We start from the raw sequence: 25055 nt of genomic DNA on the forward strand, positions 1-25055 counted from the left end.
ATTTTCCACTTTAATTATGCATCCGATGAAGTGAGCTGTAGCTCACAAAAGCTTATGCTCAAATAAATTGGTTAGTCTCTAAGGTGCCACAAGTACTCCTTTTCTTTTTCCTTTCAAAGTCATGGAATTTATCACCCATTTCCTCAGGCACTCCTTTAAAAAATGTGTAAATAACAGCATGTTGGATTTTTTTTTGAGGGGGAAATTACCTGGGATATACACTGAAGGTGGTAACTAATTAGAAGTATTTAAGGATAGCTTCAAAAGGCTCTAGAGTTAAGTTTTTTATATGTTCTGGTTTCCCTTAATTTGTACAAATCAAAAAGATTACATGAAATAGAAGGCTGAAGTCAAATTATTTTAATTATTTGTCTGTCTTGTAAAATATTTCCTATTGCAATATATAGTAGCTGTTTTAAAGTCTATTCTACATAAGCTATAAATGCTGTACCAGTATACACCCTGAGCAGGTGGGCTTTGTATTCGGGAATTCCTTGGGAGTTGGGGAAGAAATCTCCTTCCATCCCATAACCCACAGTGTGTCTGGTTAGCTTCTTCATGGCTTCTACTTCATGTTCATGGGTTGAGTAGCTTTTGCTAACTCCATGCCACCACTGCCATATGGTTTGAAGAGTGAGAAGGAAAAGCCAGTGAATCAGTGTAGCTGTGGATACATAAGTCCCACTGTGTAGGCTCCGAATCATGCCCCCCCACTTCCCACCCCCGTTTGGCAAAATGGAGCTGTTCTAGTTTTGCTGTGGTAAGGGATCCGAATTTACTGCTTAGTTTACTGACAAAAGTCTCAGAGTAGCAGCCGTGTTAGTCTGTATTCGCAAAAAGAAAAGGTGTACTTGTGGCACCTTAGAGACTAACCAATTTATTTGAGCATAAGCTTTGTGAGCTACAGCTCACTTCATCGATGAAGTGAGCTGTAGTTCATGAAAGCTTATGCTCAAATAAATTGGTTAGTTTCTAAGGTGCCACAGTACTCCATTAGTTTAAATGACTACACAAGGTGCAAGGCAATGGAGAATCAGAACCCACGTTTCTGGGGTCAGAAATATCCCTTACATACGTATTAATTCTCATTGTGATTATGAAAGTTACTTTGTCCATTTTTCTTTTCCATTTCAATGTTTTGACGAAGACTACCATTTTTAGAAATGCTAAACTTACACAAAGTGATATCTGCCATAAATGGAATTTCTATATTAAGCCCTTTGCATGTTCCAAATTTTACTTAGGAGGCATTTGTTTATCAGCTGTTTATCTTGGCATTGGTTTTAAATGCAACTCCCATCTGAAGAACAATTGTGTTTGTTTATGCCAGAGAGGATACATGATTTCACAATCACTTTAAACCCTAGCAAACTAGAAATTAAACAAGTGATATTTTGTTCAGTTGTTAGAACAGCATCTTGAAGATAGAGATAAATATGAATTCTGCTGTCTTTAGGCCTGATTCACCACTGCATTACTGCAGTTTTACCTTGAAATGAAGCTATACCAGCATAAGACTGAAATATCTTAGTGGTGAAATCACATCCTGCATTTTTAAGAGACTAAAGGATGTTTTTAAAATGATACAGTAATAAAGTTCACTTTTTGATCTCTTCATATTTTTTAATGTACGTATGAAAAACACTTTCTCCCTGAAGTGTAATTAGCAGTGCTTCTAGACAAAGATACTATGTTTGACATAGACAATATAGTTTAACCAAAATGTTTTTAGAACTGTTTTTAAGAAATATTGGCTCTCCAGGGAACTGACTTAAACGGGGGGGGGAATTCCCCCAATCTCCACTTACTCCTTGACTCAACAGACAATAAAATACTTAAAAGCAGAAATTCTTTCTTTGAAAAAAATGCAACAACCCCCTAATTTGTGTATAATTCTTGTAACACACATCTTTTTACAATAAATTAATACATCTTTTAGTGAAAGCACTCTAGAGTTATATTTTTAATTCTCAGAATTTGCTTCCTTTACTTTTTAAAGGCATTGTAGTCTAGTGATTAGAACATGAGTGAGAGATGGCAGATCATTTAGCCTTTCTGCCTCAGTTTTTCCACTGGAAAAATAAGGATCATAACACACACATGCCTCTCACGGCTGTTGAACTTGAATCATTTCGAAGATTTAATCCATTTTTAGGGGGAAATTGCAAAATATCAATTCAGGTTGTGTACAGATACTTGGTAAAAGTTGTTTGTTGGCTAGTTTATGTTCATTTCAACCCGAGGGGTTGGAAGCAATTATCCTAAATGGAATAGGGCCGCCCTCTAGTGAATTATGCTATCTCTTTTCAAGCATTTTTCTTAATATTTCCCATCATTGAATTATCACAAATGTGAGCAACTGAGAGAGGGAGCACTAGTGGAGATCAGTCCACCAACATTTTAAACACTGAATGAAATCATAGTCCCATAGACGTCAATGAGAGTTTTGCCATAGACTTCAGTAGGGCCAAGCTACCACCCTTTGTCATGTAAACCTGGTCAGAGCAGGTTTAAACTCTGTGGTTAAGATGCCAACAGCCTGTCTGCCTTAGTGCTCCAGTGTGTGGTTGTAAGCACCAGTAGAGATGCACCTGTGTAGAGATATTTGTAGGGCAATGGTGGATTTTTTTTTTTTTTTTTAAAGCCGGTATAGGCAATGCCATAGTGTGTATCTCACTGGTGGTTATTCACAAATAGGGCCTGTTACTTTAACTTAATCAGATTAAAAACAACAGTTACATAAAAATACTTTATGCGAGTGAAAATCAAGGTCATGTACATTAGAAATTACATAGACCATATCTGTTTATCATGTGTTCCCCATTATTTTGATATCCAAGTACCTCGGATTTTTGAAAGTTATACTTACGGGATGGTTTTCACAAGTGCTCAGCCCTGGTCTAATTCTGCTTCCACTGAAGTTAGTGGTGAAAGAGGAGGATTGTGGGTTGCCCTCACCCCTTTGCCCCTTGTGTTGGTGGGAGTTTACTTTAGTTGTGGACAAGTTCTGTCAAGAAGTGGAGTTTATGCTTCGTTTGGAAAGTGGTGAGCTTCAACATTACTTTGTTTCCCTAGCATTCAATTCTGTGGTTGTGGCCAGTTGTTGAGAGAGCTCTTTTTCCTGATTTCATGAGTTTTTTATTTTTGAGCTTTGTTAGTTCCGTTGTTCCGAAGTAACATACATGTTTTAAAAGGCCATGATTGCAGCAGTGGTTTCTCAGGGAACTTAAACCACTTATAAAGGGCTTTGAAGATTAATACAAAAAAACCCGCAAACGCCTTATCAACATAGCTATACCGACAAAACCCACAGTGTAGATAGAGGTATTTCTGACAGAAGAGGATTCTGTCAGCATAGCTAATGTTGCTCAGGGAGGTGGTGTTTCTACACAGGTAGAAAAACTCCTTTATGTTGCTGTAGGGTGCATCTACAATAGGAGGCTATGCGGACATAGGCTTTGTAGTGCAGACGTAGCCTGCTGCATTTTCAACCAACTGGAAATTTTAAGCAGATGCCTCTATGGATGGGATATTTTGGAAGTGGCAAATTCTTTGAAGTGATTTCCTCTCTCCCATCAGCATCACTTTCATCTGTCCCATGGTTGGCTTCAGCCAGCTGTTTTTCATTATTTTTGATATTTCCTAACCATACCAATGTAATTAGTAAAGAGGATATTAAAAAAAAAAAAAAGTACTTGTGGCACCTTAGAGACTAACAAATCTATTTGAGCATAAGCTTTCGTGAGCTACAGCTCACTTCATCGGATGCATGCAGTGGAAAATACAGTGGGAAGATTTATATACATAGAGAACATGAAACAATGGCTGTTACCATACACAAGGTAGGGAGAGTGATCACTTAAGGTGAGCTATTACCAGCGGGGGAGGGGGGGAACCTTTTGTAGTGATAATCAAGGTGGGCCATTTCCAGCAGTTGACAAGAACGTCTGAGGAACAGTGGGGGGTGGAGGGGGGGAAATAAACATGGGGAAATAGTTTTACTTTGTGTAATGACCCATCCACTCCCAGTCTCTATTCAAGCCTAAGTTAATTGTATCCAGTTTGCAAATTAATTCCAATTCAGCAGTCTCTCGTTGGACTCGTACAGGACAGTCCCAACAAAGAAAATAACAGAATGCCACTAGCCATCACCTTCAGCCCCCAACTAAAACCTCTCCAACGCATCAAGGATCTACAGCCTATCCTGAAGGATGACCCATCACACGCTCAGATCTTGGGAGACAGGCCAGTTCTTGCTTACAGACGGCTCCCCAACCTGAAGCAAATACTCACCGGCAACCACACAACAGAACCACTAACCCAGGAACCTATCCTTGCAACAAAGCCCGTTGCCAACTGTGTCCACATATCTATTCAGAGGACACCATCATAGGGCCTAATCACATCAGCCACACTATCAGAGGCTCATTCACCTGCACATCTACCAATGTGATATATGCCATCATGTGCAAGCAATGCCTTTCTGCCATGTACATTGGTCAAACTGGACAGTCTCTACGTAAAAGAATAAATGGACACAAATCAGACGTCAAGAATTATAACATTCAAAAACTAGTCGGAGATCACTTCAATCTCTTTGGTCACTCGATTAGACCTAAAAGTTGCAATTCTTCAACAAAAAAAAACTTCAAAAACAGACTCCAATGAGAGATTGCTGAATTGGAATTAATTTGCAAACTGGATACAATTAACTTAGGCTTGAATAGAGACTGGGAGTGGATGGGTCATCACACAAAGTAAAACTATTTCCCCATGTTTATTTCCCCCCCTCCATCCCCCACTATTCCTCAGACGTTCTTGTCAACTGCTGGAAATGGCCCAGGTCCCTCCCCACTTCCCCCACCCCCCGCTGGTAATAGCTCACCTTAAGTGATCACTCTCATTACAATGTGTATGGTAACACCCATTGTTTCATGTTCTCTACATATGTAAATCTTCCCACTGTATTTTCCACTGAATGCATCCGATGAAGTGAGCTGTAGCTCACGAAAGCTTATGCTCAAATAAATTTGTTAATCTCTAAGGTGCCACAAGTCCTCCTTTTCTTTTTGCGAATACAGACTAACACGACTGCTACTCTGAAACAGGATATTCATAGTGTCCCGGAATGAAACTAAAAGATAACATTGTAAAACCCTAGTCATCTGGGGTTAAAAATATTGCCGTTCTCAGCCTGCAAGTGCACCCTGGGCCTTCTGACCAGGGACTGTGAAGGAAGGGACAACTAATTTAAAAAATGAAATACATTGGGTGCTTCAGGAGTGCCAAGAAATTACAAAAATCAATATGCCAGTTTCTCCTGGTGTTTAAACAAGTTTGTGTGTGTTTAGTTGGAGTGCTTCATAATTTGAAATCTAACATGAGATTACTATAGGATTCCTTTCCAGTTATGTGAAGACAGGAAAAGTTGAGGGCTAGAGTGTATCCTAGTTTTCTTCAAGTACTTGCACATACCCATTCCACATCAGGTTGCATGCATGCCCTGTGCATAGTTGCTGGAAATTTGTCCCTCGGTGTTACCCCATTCGGTCTGCTTTAGTGCCGTGTGCTCATGGCGCAGCATAAGCCGACTCCGCACCCTCTCAGTTCCTTCTTACCGCCTGTGATGGTCACTGGAACTTCTCCTCTTGCTTTGGCAGACAATTCTCTGTGGTTTGCATTGTTTCTCCATCCGTTTCTTTTCTTTCTCAGCCACTTGTTGTTTTTCTAAGTTTTGGACTTTAGTTCATGGGTGTAAATAGTCCGTTGGACTCTCACAACTGTTAATGGAGTTTCCTCTACTCCCAGAGTGGGGCATGACTCAGTCTCCGTGCTTTAAACCGTATGTCTCCTGTGGCAAGCCCATGCCTCTGAGCAACCTGTATTCCAGCTGTCTAAAGTGCTTGGGTGAGACTTGTATCTGCTGCCAGTTCAAGCCATGTACAGAAAAGGACAGGGAGGCCAAGTTGAAGTTCCTCCTGATGGAAGCGTTGCTCAGACTGGTTTTGGAGCTGAGGTGGTCAGACTTGGCTCCGAGTACCTTGGTGTCAGTGCAGAGTGCTGCTCCTGCTGCAGGAGACTCTCAGCAACGTTCCCCATCACCAGTGCTGAGAGAGAAGCATAAGAAGCAGCGATCCGAGAGGGGCCATTCTCCAGATCCAAGAGAATACAAGCACAGGGAGTGCAGTGGCGTGTGACCTGTCAGGCCATTCCCTGCCCCTGCTCCTCAGGTTGCACTGTTCACAGGCTCCATTGAGTCCAGTGCTGGACCAACTGTTGGCACCGGGGGGACATCATGGTGCCAGCAGGCTTGTGATGCTGTCTACCCTGGAGGTCAGGGGTGGCCCTTTGGAGGAAGGGTTGGAGTGGGGATGGGGCGTGGATCAGAGCCAGGACGGAGTACCCGCGGAACATTAGAAAGTCAGCGCCTATACCTCTGAGTGCCCGGCGCAGTGGGCATTGGCCCATACAAATGCAATGGCCTTTTTGGAACCCCTGGGATTTTACTCTGGTGCCTGACCCTCCTTCTAGCCATTCCTACTCTGTGGTGTCAGAGAGAAGGGCTCATCTGTTGCACCAAACAGGGCCCGACCCGGACTCTGGTACCGAACCCAGTACAGATCCTCAAGACCTGGAGCTGTGGGTTTTAGTCGGTACAGAAGGAGAGGAGGGCCTTGTGCCAGTTCAGGCTGCCGCTGCCTCCCTAGAAGAGGCAGTGTTGAGGATGGGCAGTTTGATGCCCCAGGATGATTTCAGTCACCAGGAGCTATTGAAGAGAGTGGCCTCAAACCTATGGCTGGAGGTGGAGGTAGTTAGTGCTACCACAGTCTGGTTGACATCTTGGCTGCAGTAGCCCCATCAAAGGTGCCTCTACCTCTCAATGAGGCCATCATAGGTCCAATCAAAACCCTGTGGCAAACACCATCCTTTCTGCCCCCCACTTTGAAGAGGGTAGAGAAGAAGTACTTTGTTCTCGCGAAGGGGTAGGAATACTTCAACCCCCCTCCTAAGTCCCTTGTGGTCTCGTAGGCCAATGAAAGAGACAGGCAGGGGCTGTAAAGGGAGATCCCCAAAGTGAAAGACTCAAAGAATCTGCACTTTTTTGGTAGAAAGGTGTATTCTACTGGTGGTTTACAGTTCTGCATCTCCAACCAGCAGGCATTGCTAGTGAGGTACAATTTCAGTGTCTGGGACTCTTATGTCAGAGTTTACAGACTTGATTGCCCAAGAATCCAGGCAGGAGTTCTCCGCTCTGGTGGAAGAAAGGAAGGCTATAGCTAGGGCTTCCCTTCAAGCTGCCCTGGATGCAGCGGATATGTTAGCCAAAGCCATGACATCAGTGGTAGCCATGCAAAGGTGCTCTTGGCTCCAGTCCTCAGGCCTATCAACTGGAGGTTGAACAGTCCCTTTAGGACTTTCCGTATGAGAGCGCTTTGCTCTTCTCAGAGCAAACAGATCCAAGGCTCCATGGTCTGAAGGACTCCAGAGCCACTCTCAAGTCCTTGGGTGTGTCTGCCCCAATTCCTTCAAGGAAGCACGTCAGGCCTGAACAACCGGCCTGCTTCTTGGCTCTGCCACCCTGTCAGGACCTGGTCAAAAAGCAAAGCAGAGGTTATAGGTGCAGACAACCGTCCCTGTCTGCTTCAGCCTCGCTACCTGGCCCTCCTGATACTCAGGAGGCTCCAAACAGAACTTTGGATAGGGGTGCCCAAAGGCGTTATACCAGATCCTTGGCGTGGTCATAGAGTCATAGAATATCAGGGTTGGAAGGGACCTCAGGAGGTCATCTAGTCCAACCCCCTGCTCAAAGCAGGACCAATCCCCAATTTTTGCCCTACATCCCTAAATGACCCCCTCAAGGATTGAACTCACAACCCTGGGTTTAGCAGGCCAATGCTCAAACCACTGAGCTATTGCTCCCTGCTCCAAAAACTTTAATACATTTACCCTCATAGACGTCCTGTGCAGCAGGACACTATATTACCCTCTTGTTACACTTAGTCTCTCTGTGCTCAGTTCTCTAAGTGACTTGCCCAAGGTCAAACAGGAAGTCTGTGGCTGAGCAGGGACTTGAACCTGGATCTCCCAATTCCCAGGCTGGCGCTCTAACCACATCACCATCCTTCCTCTTGGTCCTTTATCACCAAAGACTGTTGGGTGCTGAGTTCAGTGGAGGAAGGTTATATGCTTCAGTTTATTTCCACCCCCCCGTCCAACCCCACCATCCCTGTCCCTCTTCAGGGACCCTTCTCGTGAGCAATGTTTATTCCAAGAGGTGCTAACCCTCCTCAGGATAGGAGCCATGGAGGAGGTACCTCAGAACCTGAGGGGGAAAGGGTTTTACTCCTGTTATTTCCTAATCCTGAAGGCCAAAGGGGGTCTTCAGTCTATCCTAGACCTGCATTGCCTCAACTGTTATCTCAAAAAGCTGAAGTTCCACATGGTCTCCCTGGCCTCCATCATTCCCTCCCTGGATCCAGGGGACTGGTACACTGCCCTCGATTTGAAAGACGCCTATTTCCACGTCTCCATTTTCCGAGGCCACAGAAGGTTTCTCGTGTTTGTTGCGAACCAGACCCATTACTAGTTTACTGTCCTCCAGTTCGGCTTGTCAGCAGCCCCTTGGGTCTTCATGAAATGCATGGTGGTAGTGGGGCCTTCCTGAGATGGCGAGGGGTGCAAGTATACCCTTACCTCGATGACTGGCTGATCAAGGGCTGGTCCCAGGCCCAGGTGGAAGCCAGCATCCATCTCATTCAAGCAACCTTTTGAGCACTGGTTTTGCTGATTAAACAAGCAGAAGTCAACACTCATCCTAGTACAGAGGATAGAGTTTATTGAAGCGGTGCTTGATTGTACCCGGATCAGAGCCTTCCTCCCAGTGGGCTTGTTTGGAAGCCCCCTTCCAAACAATTGTCACTGATATCACAGGTCAAGGCCCACCCTGTCATGACAGCCCATTTCTGCCTCAGGCTATTGGGTCATATGGCTGTGTACACATATGTGGTGCAGCATGTAGGACTGTGCCTTAGACCCCTTCGGGCTTGGCTGGCTTTGGTGTATTTACTGAACTGTCATCATTTGGACTCAGTGCTCACAGTTCCCACTCCAGTCCTTGCCTCCCTCGAATGGTGGAGGGATCCCTGGTAGGCAGGTTTGGCATTCCCTTCGTCAGACCCCAACCCTTGGTATCCCTAATCTCAGATGCATTCGAGCGAGGTTGGAGGGCTCACCTGGGGCACCTCAGGAGACAAGGTCTGTGCTTCCAGGAAGAGCTCTCCTTGCATATAAACGTCAGAGAGCTCAGAGTGGTCCGCCTAGCATGCCAGACTTTTTTACCCCACATCGCAAGCAAGCTTGTATGAGGCCTTATGGACAACACAGCAGCCATGTTTTATGTCATCAGGCAGGGAGGGGCCCGCTCTTCCCCCTGTGTCAAGAGCCCATTCACTTGTGTGAGTTCTGTATGAAGCACTCAATCCACCTTGAAGCTTCTCCCCTTCTGGGAGCCCAGAAGAAGCTGGCAGATCACCTCAGCAGGTCTTTCTCCTCTCACAATGAGCGGTCCCTTTGTTCCAATATAGCAAGGACCATTTTCCCGCAGTGGGGGATTCCCCTTATAGACCTGTTTGTGACCAGGCAGAACAGGAAATATCAGTTTTGCTCCCTGTGCGGCCACAGTCTGGGCTTGCTCACAGATGCCTTCCAATTCCCTTTGACAAAGCACCTGTTCTATGCCTTCCTCCCCCCTTCCTTTCATGTACAAAATCTTACTAAAGGTCAAGAGGGACAGGGTGAGGGTTATTCTTATAGCCCCCAGCACTGGTTCGGCATGTTACTAGACCTGTCAGGAGCAACCCCAAGGTTGCCCCCCACCCCCAACTTGATCTTGCAAGATCATGGTCGAATGCTCCACCTAAACCTCAGTGCCCACCACCTGGCCTCATGGAAGCTCCATGGTTAAATCCTGTGGAGCTGGACTGTTCGGAGCAAGTCCACCAGGTTTTGCTAGGCAGCAGGAAACAATCTACTGGAGCTACTTACTTTGCCAAGTGGAAGTGTTTCGCCATTGGATCATGCCACTGAAACCTCTCACCCACTAGGCCACCTCTCCAGACTGTGCTGGAGTATCTGTTTCATCTGATGAAGTGAGCTGTAGCTCACAAAAGCTTATGCTCAAATACATTTGTTAGTCTCTAAGGTGCCACAAGTACTCCTTTTCTTTTTTTAGTAAGGCCTAGCTATTTCATGTGTTAAAGTACACCTAGGAGCCATCTCAGCTTTCCACCTTCCATTAGATGGTCGGTCAAGTTTTTCACACGAAATGTCTATTTGCTTCCTTATGGACTTAGAAAGGCTATACTGGCAGATTCGGGAACCCATTCCTCTGTGGGACTTAAACCTGGTCCTGACAAGACTTACGGGCATTCCCTTTGAGCCACTGGCATCTGTCATCCTTTTCCTGGAAGCTTTTCTTTCTGATAGCAATTACCTTGGCCAGGAGGGTCTCAGAGATCAGGGCCCTTACTTCAGAACCCCCATACACGATGTTTTTAAGGACAAGGTACAACACCCTATGTTCTTCCCAAAGATGGTTACATAGTAATCAGGCTATTTTTCTGCTAGGTTTCTTCCCGAAATCGCACAAGAATAGCGGGGGAGCAGTGTCTCCACGTGCTGGATGTTAGGCGTGCCTTAGCTTTCTATATTGAAAGGATCAAGCTGTTCCATAAATCCATGCAGCTCTTCGTGGCAGGAGCAGATAGGATGAAAGGCCTATGCATTTTGGCTCAGAATTTCATCGTGGATCACTTCTTGCATTCACACATGCTATGAGCAGGCAGGTGTCCCACCACCTGCCATCCTGACTGCCTATTCTATGAGAGCACAAGCCTCCTCAGTGGTGACCTGGTTGTTGGTGCATTCTTTTTTTTCCTGCTATGTCATCACCCAGCAAGCTTGAGATGATGCTGGGTTTGGTAGGTTAGTGTTGCAATCCACATCTTCATGTATTCTGAACCCACTTTCTAGGATACAGCTTGGGAGCCACCTATGTGGAATGGACTTCTGCAAGCACTCGAAGAAAAGACAATTACTAACCCTTCTGTAACTATTACTCTTCGAGATGTGTTGCACATGTCCATTCCATGACCCACCTTTCTACCCCTCTGTTGGAGTTAGCTGGCAAGAAGGTACTGAGAGGGTGCGAAGTCAGCTGGTCCCCTTATGCTGCACTATAAGCGTGCAGCACCAGAAGGTACTAGAGCTTGCCCGATGGATACCACTGAGGGAAAATGTCTTGACTGTGCAAAGGGCATACATGCACCTAATGTGGAATGCAACACATCTCAAAGAACAACAGTTACAAAAAGGTTAACCATCTTTTATGTGATTGCAGCATTTTTATAGATTTGTTTTAATGATTTTTTTCCCTTGAACAGTATACGATTTGTTTTGTATGCACCAGAGTTGCTTGATGATTCCCTGCTTATGCACAGTCTGATTTTGTCAATACTTTCAGATTTCACACATCTGTGCTTTATTACTTTATTCTATAGATATACAAGTGTGACATTTACAGACCAAAATTCCTTGGGCAGCAAGTTTTCAGAGACACAAGAATGCCATATTTGCATCCCAACATCCTTTTGAATACAAACATTAAAGTGATGTAAGGCCAAGATTGTGGACATAGTGAAATATGTGGAAAGAGGATTAGATGTAGCACCCCATCTGTTTCAAATCCTGGGTCCTCCAGACATTTGTACATGCCAAATCTACTTATGTACTCTTATTAAAACTGTTTATGAAATGGAAGATCAGGGTTCAAACACTCTGTTATGCGTTAGTGTGCTGAACCTACCTCAACTATTACCCTCTAATCTAAAAATAGAGTAAGAAAGTCTAACATTTTGGTCTCAAAATTAGGAGAATCATTAATAGCTTGACTCAATTTCTGTTGGCATTCCGTTTAGGTTAAATGACTTCTTATCTTAACCAGTAAAAAGCCATTCTTTGTCACAGACTTGAGGGACAGGTTATTCTTAGACATCTGCCAGTGTTGCCTTACAGGGCATTTAGTATATACAGAGCCACCAGCGGCCGATCCTCTTTCTTATTTAGGTCAGTGTTATTAGAGCAAAGTGAATCATCTCTGAAGAGGAGAGATGTTAACCCTCCACACCACACCTCTTGATTACAGGAGCTACTCTTTTCAACAGTTGAAATCTAGTTGTAATAATTTCTATCTGGTTATGGCAAAACAGAAGCATGGGTTACTAGGGACCGATGGTGACTGAGTTTTTTGTCTTGTTGCAAATCCTGTACTTAATCGTCTTACAGTTTATTGGAGACAGACTTAAATAGAACAATAGATCTGAGTTCCAGTAGGTTTCAAGGGGTGGCTCCTACTAGAGGTGTACAGGAGATACACAAATATCTGTAATAGTATATATATGGCAGTTATAATCAACAGAGGCATTTGAGCTAGAGAGGCCCTCAGCTTTGGAACTTATTCCCTATTTTGGTCCGATATAACCTGAACTTGTTGACTTTGCAGGCATGTGCAGAAAGGTGTATCTCTTTAATCTGGCACTGAGGAAGGAGGAGCTTGACGAGCTATTGTTTGTGCGGACGATTAAATGTCATTTTAATTTGTGTATTGTAGTGTAAATTGTGCATTTCTAGAGTACTAGACCTCTTGTATGTATTAAAAGAAATCTGAATAACTTATCTGTCTGCCTATTTAAATACATAATTTTTCATCCAGAAAAGATCCCAGAGTGCTTTACAAAATGTGTAAGGGATGACTTACTCTGCTTCTGGCATGGAATATGACACATCTCTGAGCCAGCAGTACTAAACAATTGGGAACATTTTTTCCTCTGCAGTTAGTAGTAACCTTTCTCCCCTACCCGTTTAGCAGTAACCGTTTATTTTTATAAGCAATAAATTAAACTTTTCAGAACTGTATGTCAAGCTTTCTGGTGATGTTTTCTTGAAATCTACCATGTTAGGTCCATGGAGCAAACTGAGAATTCTTCAAAAGCATGTTGTGTATCATCAGGGGAATTAAAAGGGGTAAACTGCCTCATGGTGAAAATCAGTGGCATATGAGTAAATCATTAGCTGGTATATTTTGCATACGAATAATCTACCACAATTTAACACTGGTCACGTGATAAGGAAAAAATTGTTTTCATGTTCGAGCTACTTGTGCTTTCCTGACTAAAATTGGAAATCTTCTGCTGACACCAAGCTTAGTGAATAACCTATTTAGTAAACTGGGCTTTATGCTGATAAGGGTTGTCCTGTCTTATTGTCCTTAATAGATCTTGGAAGGAGATAGCAGTCAGGATAATTTATAGGAAAAGACTGATTGACTTCTAGCTGATCTAGGCAGAGCTGCTGATTTCAGTTAGTTTTGGAAAAAAATTAATGTCTGAGTACTGGTAAAAGAATTAAGGATAAGTTATAAATTATCCTTATAAGCCCTTTTTAAAGGGAGTTATAAGAAAGTCATTTTAATATTTATTGTTTTGCAATTTGGCATAAATTTCCCCCTGAAAAAAATCACAAGGATTTCAGATGGGTTTCTTACCCAATCTGACTTCATGAGACTAGATTTTAAAACCTGAAGTTTGTCGGTATGTTGCCTTCAGTGTACATTAATGCTTCTTTGTAATTTATTTTACATGAATGGCTGCAGTGTTTCCTCATTGCTGTAGCTGTAACAACAGCAGCTTACTCAGAGTTCTGAAATCAATTTGTAGACGCGACAATTGTCCCACATTTTAAAATTGCAAAAGGGTATGGCAGGTTGTGAGATCCCTTGATTCAGCGCAGCCTGCCATTGACAAGAAACAGCAGGTATCCTTGTAACATTGACTGGTTTGGAGTCTCTCTCTCATCTCCTTTTTGCTGGGGAACAAAGAGAATAACTTTCTTTGTGTTCATTTTTTTTCAAGCGCATTCATTTTTCATACATAAATATAAATTATAGTATAATTTTATAATTTGTTGCCAGAACTGAAAAAATACAATTACTCAAGAAGATGGTATTTTCATGGAAATATGGGTATAAATCTTTTCTCTCAAGTCATTGAAAGAATAGAGTGAGACCTGAATATGTGTTATGATACTGTAATATGACTTGGGATTTCCCCCTCACAATTTTAAACAAGAAAAAAAAGGCTTTAGATTTTGTGTAAACAGAAATGTTCTAGGTACTTAAACCAGTGATGCAAGTAAGTTTTGGCCTCCAATTCTGTAATCTGATCCCCACAGCTAGACCATTACACAGTGACACAATCCCATAAAGCCTGTGGGGTTCTGTACGGGCGCAGGAGTCTACCCACCATGAATAAGATTGCAGTATTGGGCTCTTTTTTTAGATTTTTTTCCCCTTGATTTAATAGAACATAAGGACAATGGAGAAGTTTATCTTGTTTATTTTCAGGTATGTTTTCAGTGTTGTTTAGTTATGAGCACCAGCCAGTTTTGTAAGGCAAATTATTATTTTAAGGACTTTTCATTCTTCAAGCTGGTTCTAGTGTAAAAGTTTAAAAAAAAAAAAAAAAAAGGCAATTTTGTGATCAGTCACTTTTTTTCATTCATTTTTGGCAGCACGGACACTCTCTCCCCCCCCCCCCCCCCCCGGGCTACATTTCAGAACATTGGCTACTGTTTTTTGGTAGCATTATGTACCAGTAAGTTTACATAGATGCTGAAGAGTAGATCTTCTCATCCTGAGGAAAGGCTGTGTGCCAGAGCACATTTTATTTTAGTTTATGAAAAAATTAAACATGTACATTCTGATTTTTGCTTTCTAGTTGCTGGGGGAAAACAAAGTTATACGTTTTGGAACCATTTTCTCTCTCTTTTTGGCTTGACACAAGTCACTGATTAACTGTGCAAAATTTGTCAAGGAGCATGATGGGAAGGATTCTTTAAGGTCATCTGTTTTCGTCTTGTATTAAACTTCCTAGCTTCTGAAATAGTTATTTTTGTAATTGCTTTAACTATAAAGCTGTGAATTGCTGCTGTTAAACAAGTTTTGTTGGAAGAAATCTTAGTAAAATACCTTTTTGTTGTCAGCTTAGAAATAAAGGAATTTTACATATTGTCTGCTAGAAAACTAACAGCCAAATTCTAATCTTAGTTGCATAGGGCACATTTCTATATAGCTTGCACAATTTAGTTTTGAGGGATGGCTTAAAAGGATATGTTTTTCCTTTTTGAGATTATATGTATTATTTGCTATCAAACGCCTTATTTTAATTTTGTTTTCCATGTCTCTCCTGGAACACAGCTGTAATTAAGCATTCCATCATATCCCAACTCTCAGAGGTTGAAAATTCAGGCATGCAAATATTTTCCATGCTTACCTCTGTTTCTTCAGCTTGAAAAATTCTCTCTCTCTCTCTCTTTAAAAAACAAAACAAAAATACACAATCTTCTGCATACTGGATCATTTCTAGTATTTTTTTTCTCTTCAAAAACTAAGGAAATGATGATAAAACTTCCATTTCTGGCATGTCTCAGGATTATGCATGAGTGGGTTTATCTTTTTCAATATATTTTTAAAGACCAGTGGCCTAATTTGCAGAGGAAGATGCATACTCCGCTCCCAAAAAATCAGTGGAAGTTTGTGGGCATGATCACCATCTCTGAAAAATTCTTCTCAATAGTTCAGACATTTGCATTAGTTCTTCTGCTAAGGATGCCCCAGTTTCCTCAGTGCTGAGGTTCTTTGTCTTAATGGAACACTCTACTAAAATCAGAATGGTCTGTATTTAAACAATCTGTCCAAAAATGCTATATGTGGCTAATCCAGTTAAAAAATAAAATAAAATATAAATTAAGTGCTATTGTGGATAATACTTGATGTCCTCTGATTCCTTTTAAAAAAAAAAAAAAGTATCTCTCATATATCACTCGGGTAAAATTTTAGTAGAGCTAAGTGTAAAATGCAAAATATTGTGCTGTTTAACTGTGTGGAAGATTTAATTAAGTGTAATACAGAGCTTTAACAGCTTAGGAGGATTGAAAATATATAAAATCCCTTTCAGCATTCTCACTTCTAAAAGGGAACAATATGATATTAAGTGCCGCCTCTTCTTTCAAAGAAGTTCCCCACATTTTTTGCCAATTTGTTCCGTAATAATTTATATTAGCAGCATTCCCTTTTAGACTAATAAAAATTTATTTGCACCATGCCAAGAAGGAATAAAAGATCACAGGGCAAAAGATTACCAGTGGGTTGCCATATGGTTTATTTTTAGCAGGGAATTTTTTCAGTTTTTTAATGGTCTGAAAAAAAGGGAGTGTAATGGTGAGGTGGCAAAAAACTGCATTTAGTCAAGACTGGTATAGACAGTGAGAAACTTCTGAGGGGAAATAACAAAGCTAGGTGAATGGGCAACACGGATATAAAATTCAGAGTGTAGATAAGTGCAAAGTAATGTGTACTGGAAGGAATAATTTTAACTAGTTCTTTGCATTGCTTGGAAAAAAGACCTGGGCATCATTGTGGATACCTCAATGAAATCCTTTGATCAATGGGACACTTGGGGGTTCAGGGCTTGGATCATATGGGCCACCTGCCCCTAGGGATGAGCATGGGGCACAGCTCCCATCATAGGGAATGGAAGTGGCTACAAGCAGCCATTCACACACTCTTGATAGTTTATTATTCCTTCTGTCTCCCAGAATGAGACTGTCTTTCTGTGGAGCCAGGGGAGAGTAGGAGGAGGATGCTTGGGAGGAGCAAGGACTGTGAAGAAGTTTGGCTGGCTGCCAGACATGGGAGGTTGGCAGGGGTGGGGAGCTGTTATGTAAAGGGAAAATCGGGAAGAAATTAATTTACAAGGTGTGAACTTCTGGTAAGTTTTTTGTTGTTGTTGTTGTTTTTCTGTCTTGTCTTTTAAATTGTAATTAAGCACTTTGGGGCAGAGACTCTCTTCTGTGTTTTGTATGATGCCTAGCAAGATGGGACCTCAGCCCTAACTGGAGCTTTAATGATGTAGAGAAGGTAAATGACGTGCTCTTATTTATCATTTTTCACAATATAAAAATAAAGGAATAGTAAGTGAAATTAAAAAGCAACAAATTTAAAACTGATTCAAGTACTCTTGTACATAATACATTAACTTGAAGATGATATTTTGATTTAGTGCTCAGCAGAATTCAGAAAAAGGAGTTAGGTGTTTGTTAGAAAATGAGAACATAGAATAATTTTTTTCCCAGGGATATAAACTCTCATGCTTTAGTTTAGAGCAGTCGTTCTCAAAGCCAGTCCACCGCTTGTTCAGGGAAAGCCCCTGGCGGGCCAGACCGGTTTGCCAGTGGGAGCCGCGATTGGCCGAACCTGTTGACATGGCAGGTAAACAAACCGGTCCAGCCTGCCAGGGGCTTTCCCTGAACAAGTGGCGGATCCACTTTGAGAACCACTGGTTTAGAGCATAAACCAGTGGCCAAGAGGGAGTAAGAAGACACTTCGAACATGAGCAAGTTCTAAGACAGTTGTCCACTATGGCAGATTCCTTGCACTCTTCTGTGGAGCATCTAATAGTAGTCACTGTCAGTAAGGATACTGGACTAAATAGATTACTGGTTTGATCTGGTGTGCAATTCCTATTCCACTGCTTATACAAATGTTCTTGGGACCAAAGTCCTTTACCCTGAAATTTACTTTTGAGATGGAGGCTTCCATGTAGGGGCTGTGAACAGTGTTTGATGGGTCACATACATTTAGCTAATTGTCGAACAGTTGGCAAAAACGTGCGTTAGTTTTCTCACAAGGGACGTTAGTTTCCAGTATCATCTGTTTAGAGGTGGGGATCTTCTTTTAAAGATGTGGCTGCCACATTGGGTAGAGACTACGAAGCCAATTTCAGACTGACAGAAGCACCTGGCAATGCCATAGCATTTCCTTTTATGCGTGAGAATGCTGAAAGGGATTTTAAGGCCTCAGCAGACCTGTATATTTTTCCAGTCTTCCCACACAGCTCCTAAGCTGATGAAACTTTGTGTTACATTCCATCATAATGCAGAAGATTGAATTAAGTGTAACAGGATCTATTTGACATTTTACCCATATTCTGTTTCCTTGACTGTCTCCTCTGAGGATTTTGTAAGAGAATATTTGGAAGATGAGTATGAGTTTTTGTATAAGCAGGGGTGTGCTCGGGAAACTGGGTTTTCTGCATCAGCGAGGAAAAAGGAAACTTTTAAAGAATCCAGTCCAAGTAGTTTTCTTCATTAGCACAGTTTAGTATTGATCAGGGGTTCTCAAACTGGGGGTCAGGACCCCTCAGTGGGTGGTGAGGTTATTATGTGGGGGGTTGCGAGCTGTCAGCCTCCATCCCAAACCCTGCTTTCCTTCCAGCATTTATAATGGTGTTAAATATATAAAAAAGTATTTTTAATTTATAAGGAAGGGGTTGCAATCAGAGGCTTGCTGTATGAAAGGGGACACCAGTACAAAAGTTTGAGAATCACTGGTATTGATGATTGCTGTTTTAAAATATAAAATAATTTATGTATGGGAAATGAATTGTTACTGTCTTCATGCTTTTGAATGCTGCTATGAGATGGTATGTGGATATGAATAGTACCTTAGTATTCAGTAGCATGCACTTATGGCTTTTGATGGTGAGCATGTACGACTGTTCAGTAGTAAAAAGAAAAAATAAACTGATTTATGTTTTTAATTTTAAAAACATCCATCAGCCTCCACTCATTGTCTGTCTTTTCTTTTCACGCTGAGTTGCTATTTCTTTTACCTGTTTCACAGCAGTGACTCAAGCAGCAGCTCAAGTGATGAGTCTCCAGCACGATCAGTTCAGTCTACAGCGGTTCCAGCACCCACATCCCAGCTGCTTCCATCTCTGGAGAAAGATGAGCCCCGTAAAAGTTTTGGGATCAAGGTTCAAAATCTTCCAGTGCGCTCAACAGGTAAAATCCTTATGTGAAAGAGTGTCTCTTCAGAGTTGCCAGTAAGGGAGAAGAAAAGAGGGATGGGAGCAGGCTGATTAGAAAAATTCTTTATCATGCATACCTGATATTAAGTAAATGCAATTTATTAATTACTCTCATAATATTTGCCAGTATCATTTAATAGTGAATGGGAAAATATAAGTGCAGTTTAATGAGCCATGCTTTAGGAAACTTAGTTCCAAGGTTATTGCTATAATAATGTTATAATAAAATTGTCAGATAATATGTGAAAAGCCTTTAGTTTTGAACAAAGATACATTCAGGAGACTTCAGTTATCTTCTGTTGGAGATAGAGATTCAGAGGGGTAAGATGTTGTATAATTTTTCATTCAGTTTAACGTTTGAGTGCCTCTGGCCAGTCAAGGGAGTGGCCCTTATGTGGCCTTTGAATATCAGGATTCCATCTGCTCCTTGCATCATTGAAAATGAAAATATGTACCGTGCTGCAGTGGCACAGCTGTACTGATACCGCTGCAGTGTATCTGGTGAAGGTGCTCTATGCTGACAGGAGAGAGCATTCCCGTCAGCCTGAATAAACCACCCCTGTGAGCAGCAAAAGCTGTGCCAGCAGGAGAAGCTCTCCCGCTGATGTAGCGGTGTGTACACTAGCACTTATGTCGCTTTGGGGAGCGGAATATTCATGCCTCTGAGGCAACATAAGTTTCGCTAACATAAGCGGTAGCAGTGTTCCCTCTAATTTTTTACATCCATGTGTGGAATGAATTTTGTTATGTGCACCAATATGGAGGTGATGTGACACATCACCTTCATATTGGTGCACATAACAAAATTCATGTGTTGGGGGTGGGGCTGAGGGGTTCGGAGTATGGGAGGGGGCTTGGGGCTGGGCCAGAGGGTTGGAGTGTGCGGGGGGATGAGGGCTCTGGCTGGAGGTGTGGGTTCTGAGGTGGGGCTGGGGATGAGGGGTGCGGGAGGGGGCAGAGGTTTGGGGTGTGGGCTCTGGGGTGGGGCTGGGGATGAGGGTTTGGGGTGCAGGCTGGCCCGGGGCTGTGGTAGGGAGAGAGGACTCCCCCCAGCCCTCTCTTGCCGCAGCAGCTCCAGGCTGTGGGAGAGGCACCTCTCCCTGGCAGCTCCCGCTGGCCTGGGCCGGGGGAAGGGCTCCTCTCCCCCAATCGTAGCAGGTCCAGGGCAGGCCCGTGCTGGGGCCGGGCGGGGGGAGAGGCACCTCTCCCCACCGCAGCGCAGCTCTGAGTCCTTGCGCGGGTCTTAATAGGCAGCTGCGCAGCTTAGAGGGAACTTAGGGCGGTAGTGTAGACATAGCCTAACATATAAACGAGGAGTCTGGTGGCACTTTATTTGGGCATGATGCATCTGAAAAAGTGGGGTTTTCTACCCACGAAAGCTTATGTCCAAATAAATCTGTTAGTTTTTAAGGTGCCACCGGACTCCTCGTTGTTTTTGTGGATATAGCCTAACATACTATTGGCAGAGCTGGTAGCATAGAAAGAAGTTTGCCCAACACTTCCCATTATAGGACCCTGGGTTGCTCCTGTGTCAGGGATGTGTCCTTTGCTGTCTCTGGAAAAACTGCCCAAATTTGACCAAGTTATAAGCCTTTGAAAAAAATTCTCAGCTTGTGTATGCTGAATAAACTTTAGAGTTTGTCAGCTAAATTCTCTGAAGATTCTGTCTGTATGGAATATGCACCAGCCCAAGGCCTCACTCACGGAGCAGGACTTTCCTTGCAATTGGTGTTGTCTGCTGCTCTGAGCCACTGTGATGCCAGGTACTGGAACTGAGAGCAGATAGGCTCTCTTCTCTGTTCTCAGTGCTCCTGCTGGCCCCCAGGCAATATGGAGGAGGAGGAAGAAAACTGACTAAAATGCAAAGGGGTGGGATAGAGGGAATAGATGCAGCAAGGAGCCTGGAGGAGGAAGGCTTGGACCATCTTAATTTGGCCTCCTACGTATGCATTCATTCAGCATTTAATAACAAGACATCACACTATTTTTTACATAGAACCCCTGACTTATTAAGTGCACATGATGAATGGTGCTCTGGGAATGAATATGGGGTTGTCAAGTTAATGAGACTGTTATCTTGAGGATCACGCCTCATGTTGCAGCACTTGGAAGGTGTATAGTGAATGAAGCAGAGGGCTAGGGGAAGAGAGGAGAGAGTCTCATGGTTAGGGCAGTTGAATGTTGCCCTAGACAACTGGATTCTATCCCTGTTTCTGTCAGAGTTCTGTGTTGCTGGACAAGTCACTTAAGGCATATTTTTCTTGGGTGGCCACTAATTGTGTGTTGCTCATTTTATGGCTGCCCAACTTGAAACTCTGTGGCTGCGACCACTAGTAGCTGCAGCTGAAGTCACTGGGAGCTGTACTTTGAAGATCTAAAGTACTAAATTATCTGAAAAATCAGGCTATAGAAGCATCTCAAATTGGTCACTGGAAATTAGTGGTGAGCTCTGACAACTGTATCTCTCTGCCTCAGTTCCTCATCTGTAAAAGGATAATAATACCACCTTACCTCACAGGGTTGTTGTGAAAATACATTCATTAATGTTTGTCAAGCACTCAGCTGCAATAGTGATGAGCACCATAGAAAAGCCCACGAGGAAATAAATAATTCTGTATTCAGAGTGGGGTTTGAATAGTGTACATTAAATAAGGCATGTGATCACACATTGAGCAAAGAGGACGAAGTGAAATATTGAATAGCTGCTCATTACATGGTCACCATCCATCCTGCGCCTGAATGAGGGAGGGATTCGGTGGAAAAGTAGTATGTGGTTACAGACTATATCTTAATACGAGGAAGCTGAATTAAAGTGGCACAGACATTTGGCATTTTCTGACTTTGACTTTGCAGTTTTAATGTTCTTTGAATGTATTTGTTTGAGTAATATATATCCTAAGGAAGCGATATGCAAATCAAGGCATTCTGAGTAAAGGCTGCTAAAATGCCCTTTGTTTAGCATTTCCCCCCCCCCCCCCCCCCCCCCAAAATGCATAGGCAGCTTGTGAAATCCCAGATCACTTGTTTTTGCCAACAGCCTCAAATGTCTTTCCAAGAAGATTAGCACAAGTGATGCAAACAGTGGTATTCATAGATATGTGTTCAACCCAGTTTTGCAGGATTGCTGTTAGTAATATCTACTCACTCATATTGAGAACAGCAAGGATGTTAATGAGATAAACAATGATATTTTACATGTCCCCATGCTCATTGTCTTAGGGCTGATGCCATTAGCAGTAGTTGTACCCTCTTCAAGTAGCTGCTCCACTGGCTGCAGAGATGTGGAAATCTATATGGGTGAGGCCTCAATTCTAAAGAGAAACATGAGGGCCAGTTGGAGGCTCCTAAATATGCAAAATTAACATAAAATATATGTTTTTAAAATATTATTGTAACTTCAATGAAAATTGAAGGTCGGATAAAAACAAAGTGAAGTCACAATTTGGATAGAAGATCAAAACCGTTTGTGGCTTTGATAGCATTGTAGCATTATAATGTTGGCAAATAATATTTGTATTTTACTTGTTTCTGTGTGGGTTTAGATACAAGCCTTAAGGATGGACTTTTCCATGAGTTCAAGAAATATGGAAAGGTGACGTCAGTGCAGATTCATGGGGCCTCTGAGGAGAGGTATGGACTGGTATTCTTCCGACAGCAGGAGGATCAGGAAAAAGCATTGAATGCATCAAAAGGAAAATTATTCTTTGGAATGCAAATTGAAGTGACGGCCTGGATAGGACCAGGTAAGGGAAAATATGTTGACTTCTTAACTTTCCTCTAGGGGTATAGTCATTATAAGAGTAGTGTATATACAGTAACTGTTGTAAGATGGTAGCAAATTGAGTAAAAGAAACATTGTAATTACTCTGCCTTGCTGCAAAGCTATAATTTAAATTAACTGGTAAACATGACCGAATAAATCCCAGAGCAGGAACAGTGAATGCCACTGATCTACTCTAGGTACATCAGACAAGAAGAAAATTCTACAGTCGCAAACCCTCAGTGAAGGAAGCCTTCCATCCTTGCTAGATCGTTTCTTATAGTGCCAGTAAACTCTGTTCTGCTACTCTTCATTTCCACAGTGAAACATAGGGCAACACACAGTTTAGTTAGCATAGTCCATGCTTTTTAAGGCATATCTTACATGTTTAACTTCCTATGAAGTATAAACACTTTTTGGTTACACAGAATAACTTGTATGGTTTCAAACTTGGTAAAACGGCATTACTTTTTTAGAGTAATTTATCTATATTTATTTTCTTTCTATGTTCTAATTAATTAATTGGTGTGTGACTTTCAGCTATCCTTTCCATAAAAATATCATTAGCCTCCCTTTCCCCAACTGTGTAGCTTTTTCATTTTACTAAGTAGGTGTTACGGCATGATTACTGCATGGTTAGAAGGTGATGGGTACAGTACAAAATGGAATTTGGATAGTAGTACTTGAAGTTGCCTGTCTCCCAGCCAAAACAGTTCAGATGTCTGTTTGAATCCTCACGGGTTTATTTTCTGCCTTAAATGGCAAGTGTTGCTGTGAAAGGAGGACAGAATCCTTAAGGCCCTGAGAAATATGAAGTAAATGATACAACTTATGAAAGCCATAACTTTGGGTACACAAATTTGTGCTTTTATTTATTTGCCTTTAGCAAGTGCAGTGGAATCTACTGTACTTGAAGTTAATTGTTAAAGAAATAGATCCATCAAAACATTTTTCCATGTACCGAAGCAACACATACACGAATACAGTGAAGCCTGTTGATTTAATTCCTGGTAGTAGAAGAAAAGAATAAATTTGTAGGGCAGCAAAGGTAGAAAGCTATAACTTTTAAACTTAGGGGCATCTAAAGGTCCCATTTCCTTGGCATTAGTATAGTAGCATGACTTACAGATTTCAAACCCCTAGCATTAATGGAGTTCACAGATATCTAAGAGGGCACAGCTGTATTTTTGTCAAAGGCAGTGATAGCACTTCAGACAATTTCTAATATTCCAAAAATAGGTTTTCCAAGAAACTCAGAACACCTCAGTATGTTACAATATGCTTTTCATCTCTACGGTGTCTAGAAACGGAAAGCGAGAATGAGTTTCGACCTTTGGATGAAAGGATAGATGAATTTCACCCGAAAGCAACAAGAACTCTCTTCATTGGTAACCTTGAAAAAACAACCACTTATCATGATCTTCGCAACATCTTTCAGCGCTTTGGAGGGATAGTGGTATGTGAATTCTCTTTGGTATAAGTTACTTTTGACCATTGCCTCAGTACAAAAACTGCGCATCAGATTATTGAATGATGTAAGAAGCAGTAAAATGTAATGATAATCACTTTGAGCATGTGAAATATAGTTTATTCAATCATTTGATTGACATAAGTTATTTTTCTTGCCAGAATGTACTCCAGAGGCATTGTTTCGAGTTTGATGTGGTTTTAGCACACTTGTATTGCAGAGGAAATAACCTTGGGATGAAAATGGCCCTTGTGTGTGATTACAAGAAGTATGTTAGGTGCAGTTACAAGAAATGGTTAAGAATATCCTGTAGGATAGGAGTGCGGCAGAAAAGTTATTAATGGTCATCATGGATGTAAACATGTTCAATTCCATTTTCATGTCAGCATTACTGTTATGAAGTTAGTTTCTTGTTGATTTTTTTTAAACAAAAAGTTTAACTGCTGCTTATGAAATCAGTCATCAGCTATGACTCTCTGTTCTGTAACAATGGGGCAGAGTGAGACAATGAGTTAGAGATGACATGAGGGAGTTGAACAAGCTTATCTGAGTGAGACAGTCACAGGAACATTAATTCCCTTCTTTCTCCCACATTGTGCACTCTCTGTAGAGTAATAGCAATGTTCAGATTTAAGAGATATTTTCCTGATGAATCAAATATCCGTCTACAGTACAGACAATAATATATGGTCTGCAGTATCAGACTTTCTGTATTGATAGCATATTTTGTTTACAACGTTATTTTAGTAACTCTGGCTGTTGCTGTACATTCACTACTGTTTTCAATCTGTCTAGAAATATTTCAGTTATTGGCATTTGAGGTATTAGTCTTTCAGATTTGGAG

At 42.0% G+C, this 25055-nt stretch overlaps 1 protein-coding gene across 8 annotated transcripts in view; it reads left to right on the plus strand.

The window, feature by feature from the left end:
* The window catches only part of SPEN (spen family transcriptional repressor), a 105093-nt gene that overhangs the window by 50436 nt on the left and 29602 nt on the right, over window positions 1-25055 (plus strand). For 6 of the 8 annotated variants that reach the window (XM_037881456.2, XM_037881457.2, XM_037881459.2 and 3 more), the window contains 3 exons: window positions 18797-18957; window positions 22526-22726; window positions 24048-24199. In XM_037881456.2, coding sequence (XP_037737384.1) covers window positions 18797-18957; window positions 22526-22726; window positions 24048-24199 — 514 coding nt within the window. The remainder of the gene's footprint in view (window positions 1-18796; window positions 18958-22525; window positions 22727-24047; window positions 24200-25055) is intronic. The other 2 variants (XM_043531880.1, XM_043531877.1) reach the window with 1 other exon arrangement.

Source organism: Chelonia mydas, chromosome 18 (assembly GCF_015237465.2).
Source record: "Chelonia mydas isolate rCheMyd1 chromosome 18, rCheMyd1.pri.v2, whole genome shotgun sequence".
Lineage (NCBI taxonomy): Eukaryota > Metazoa > Chordata > Testudines > Cheloniidae > Chelonia > Chelonia mydas.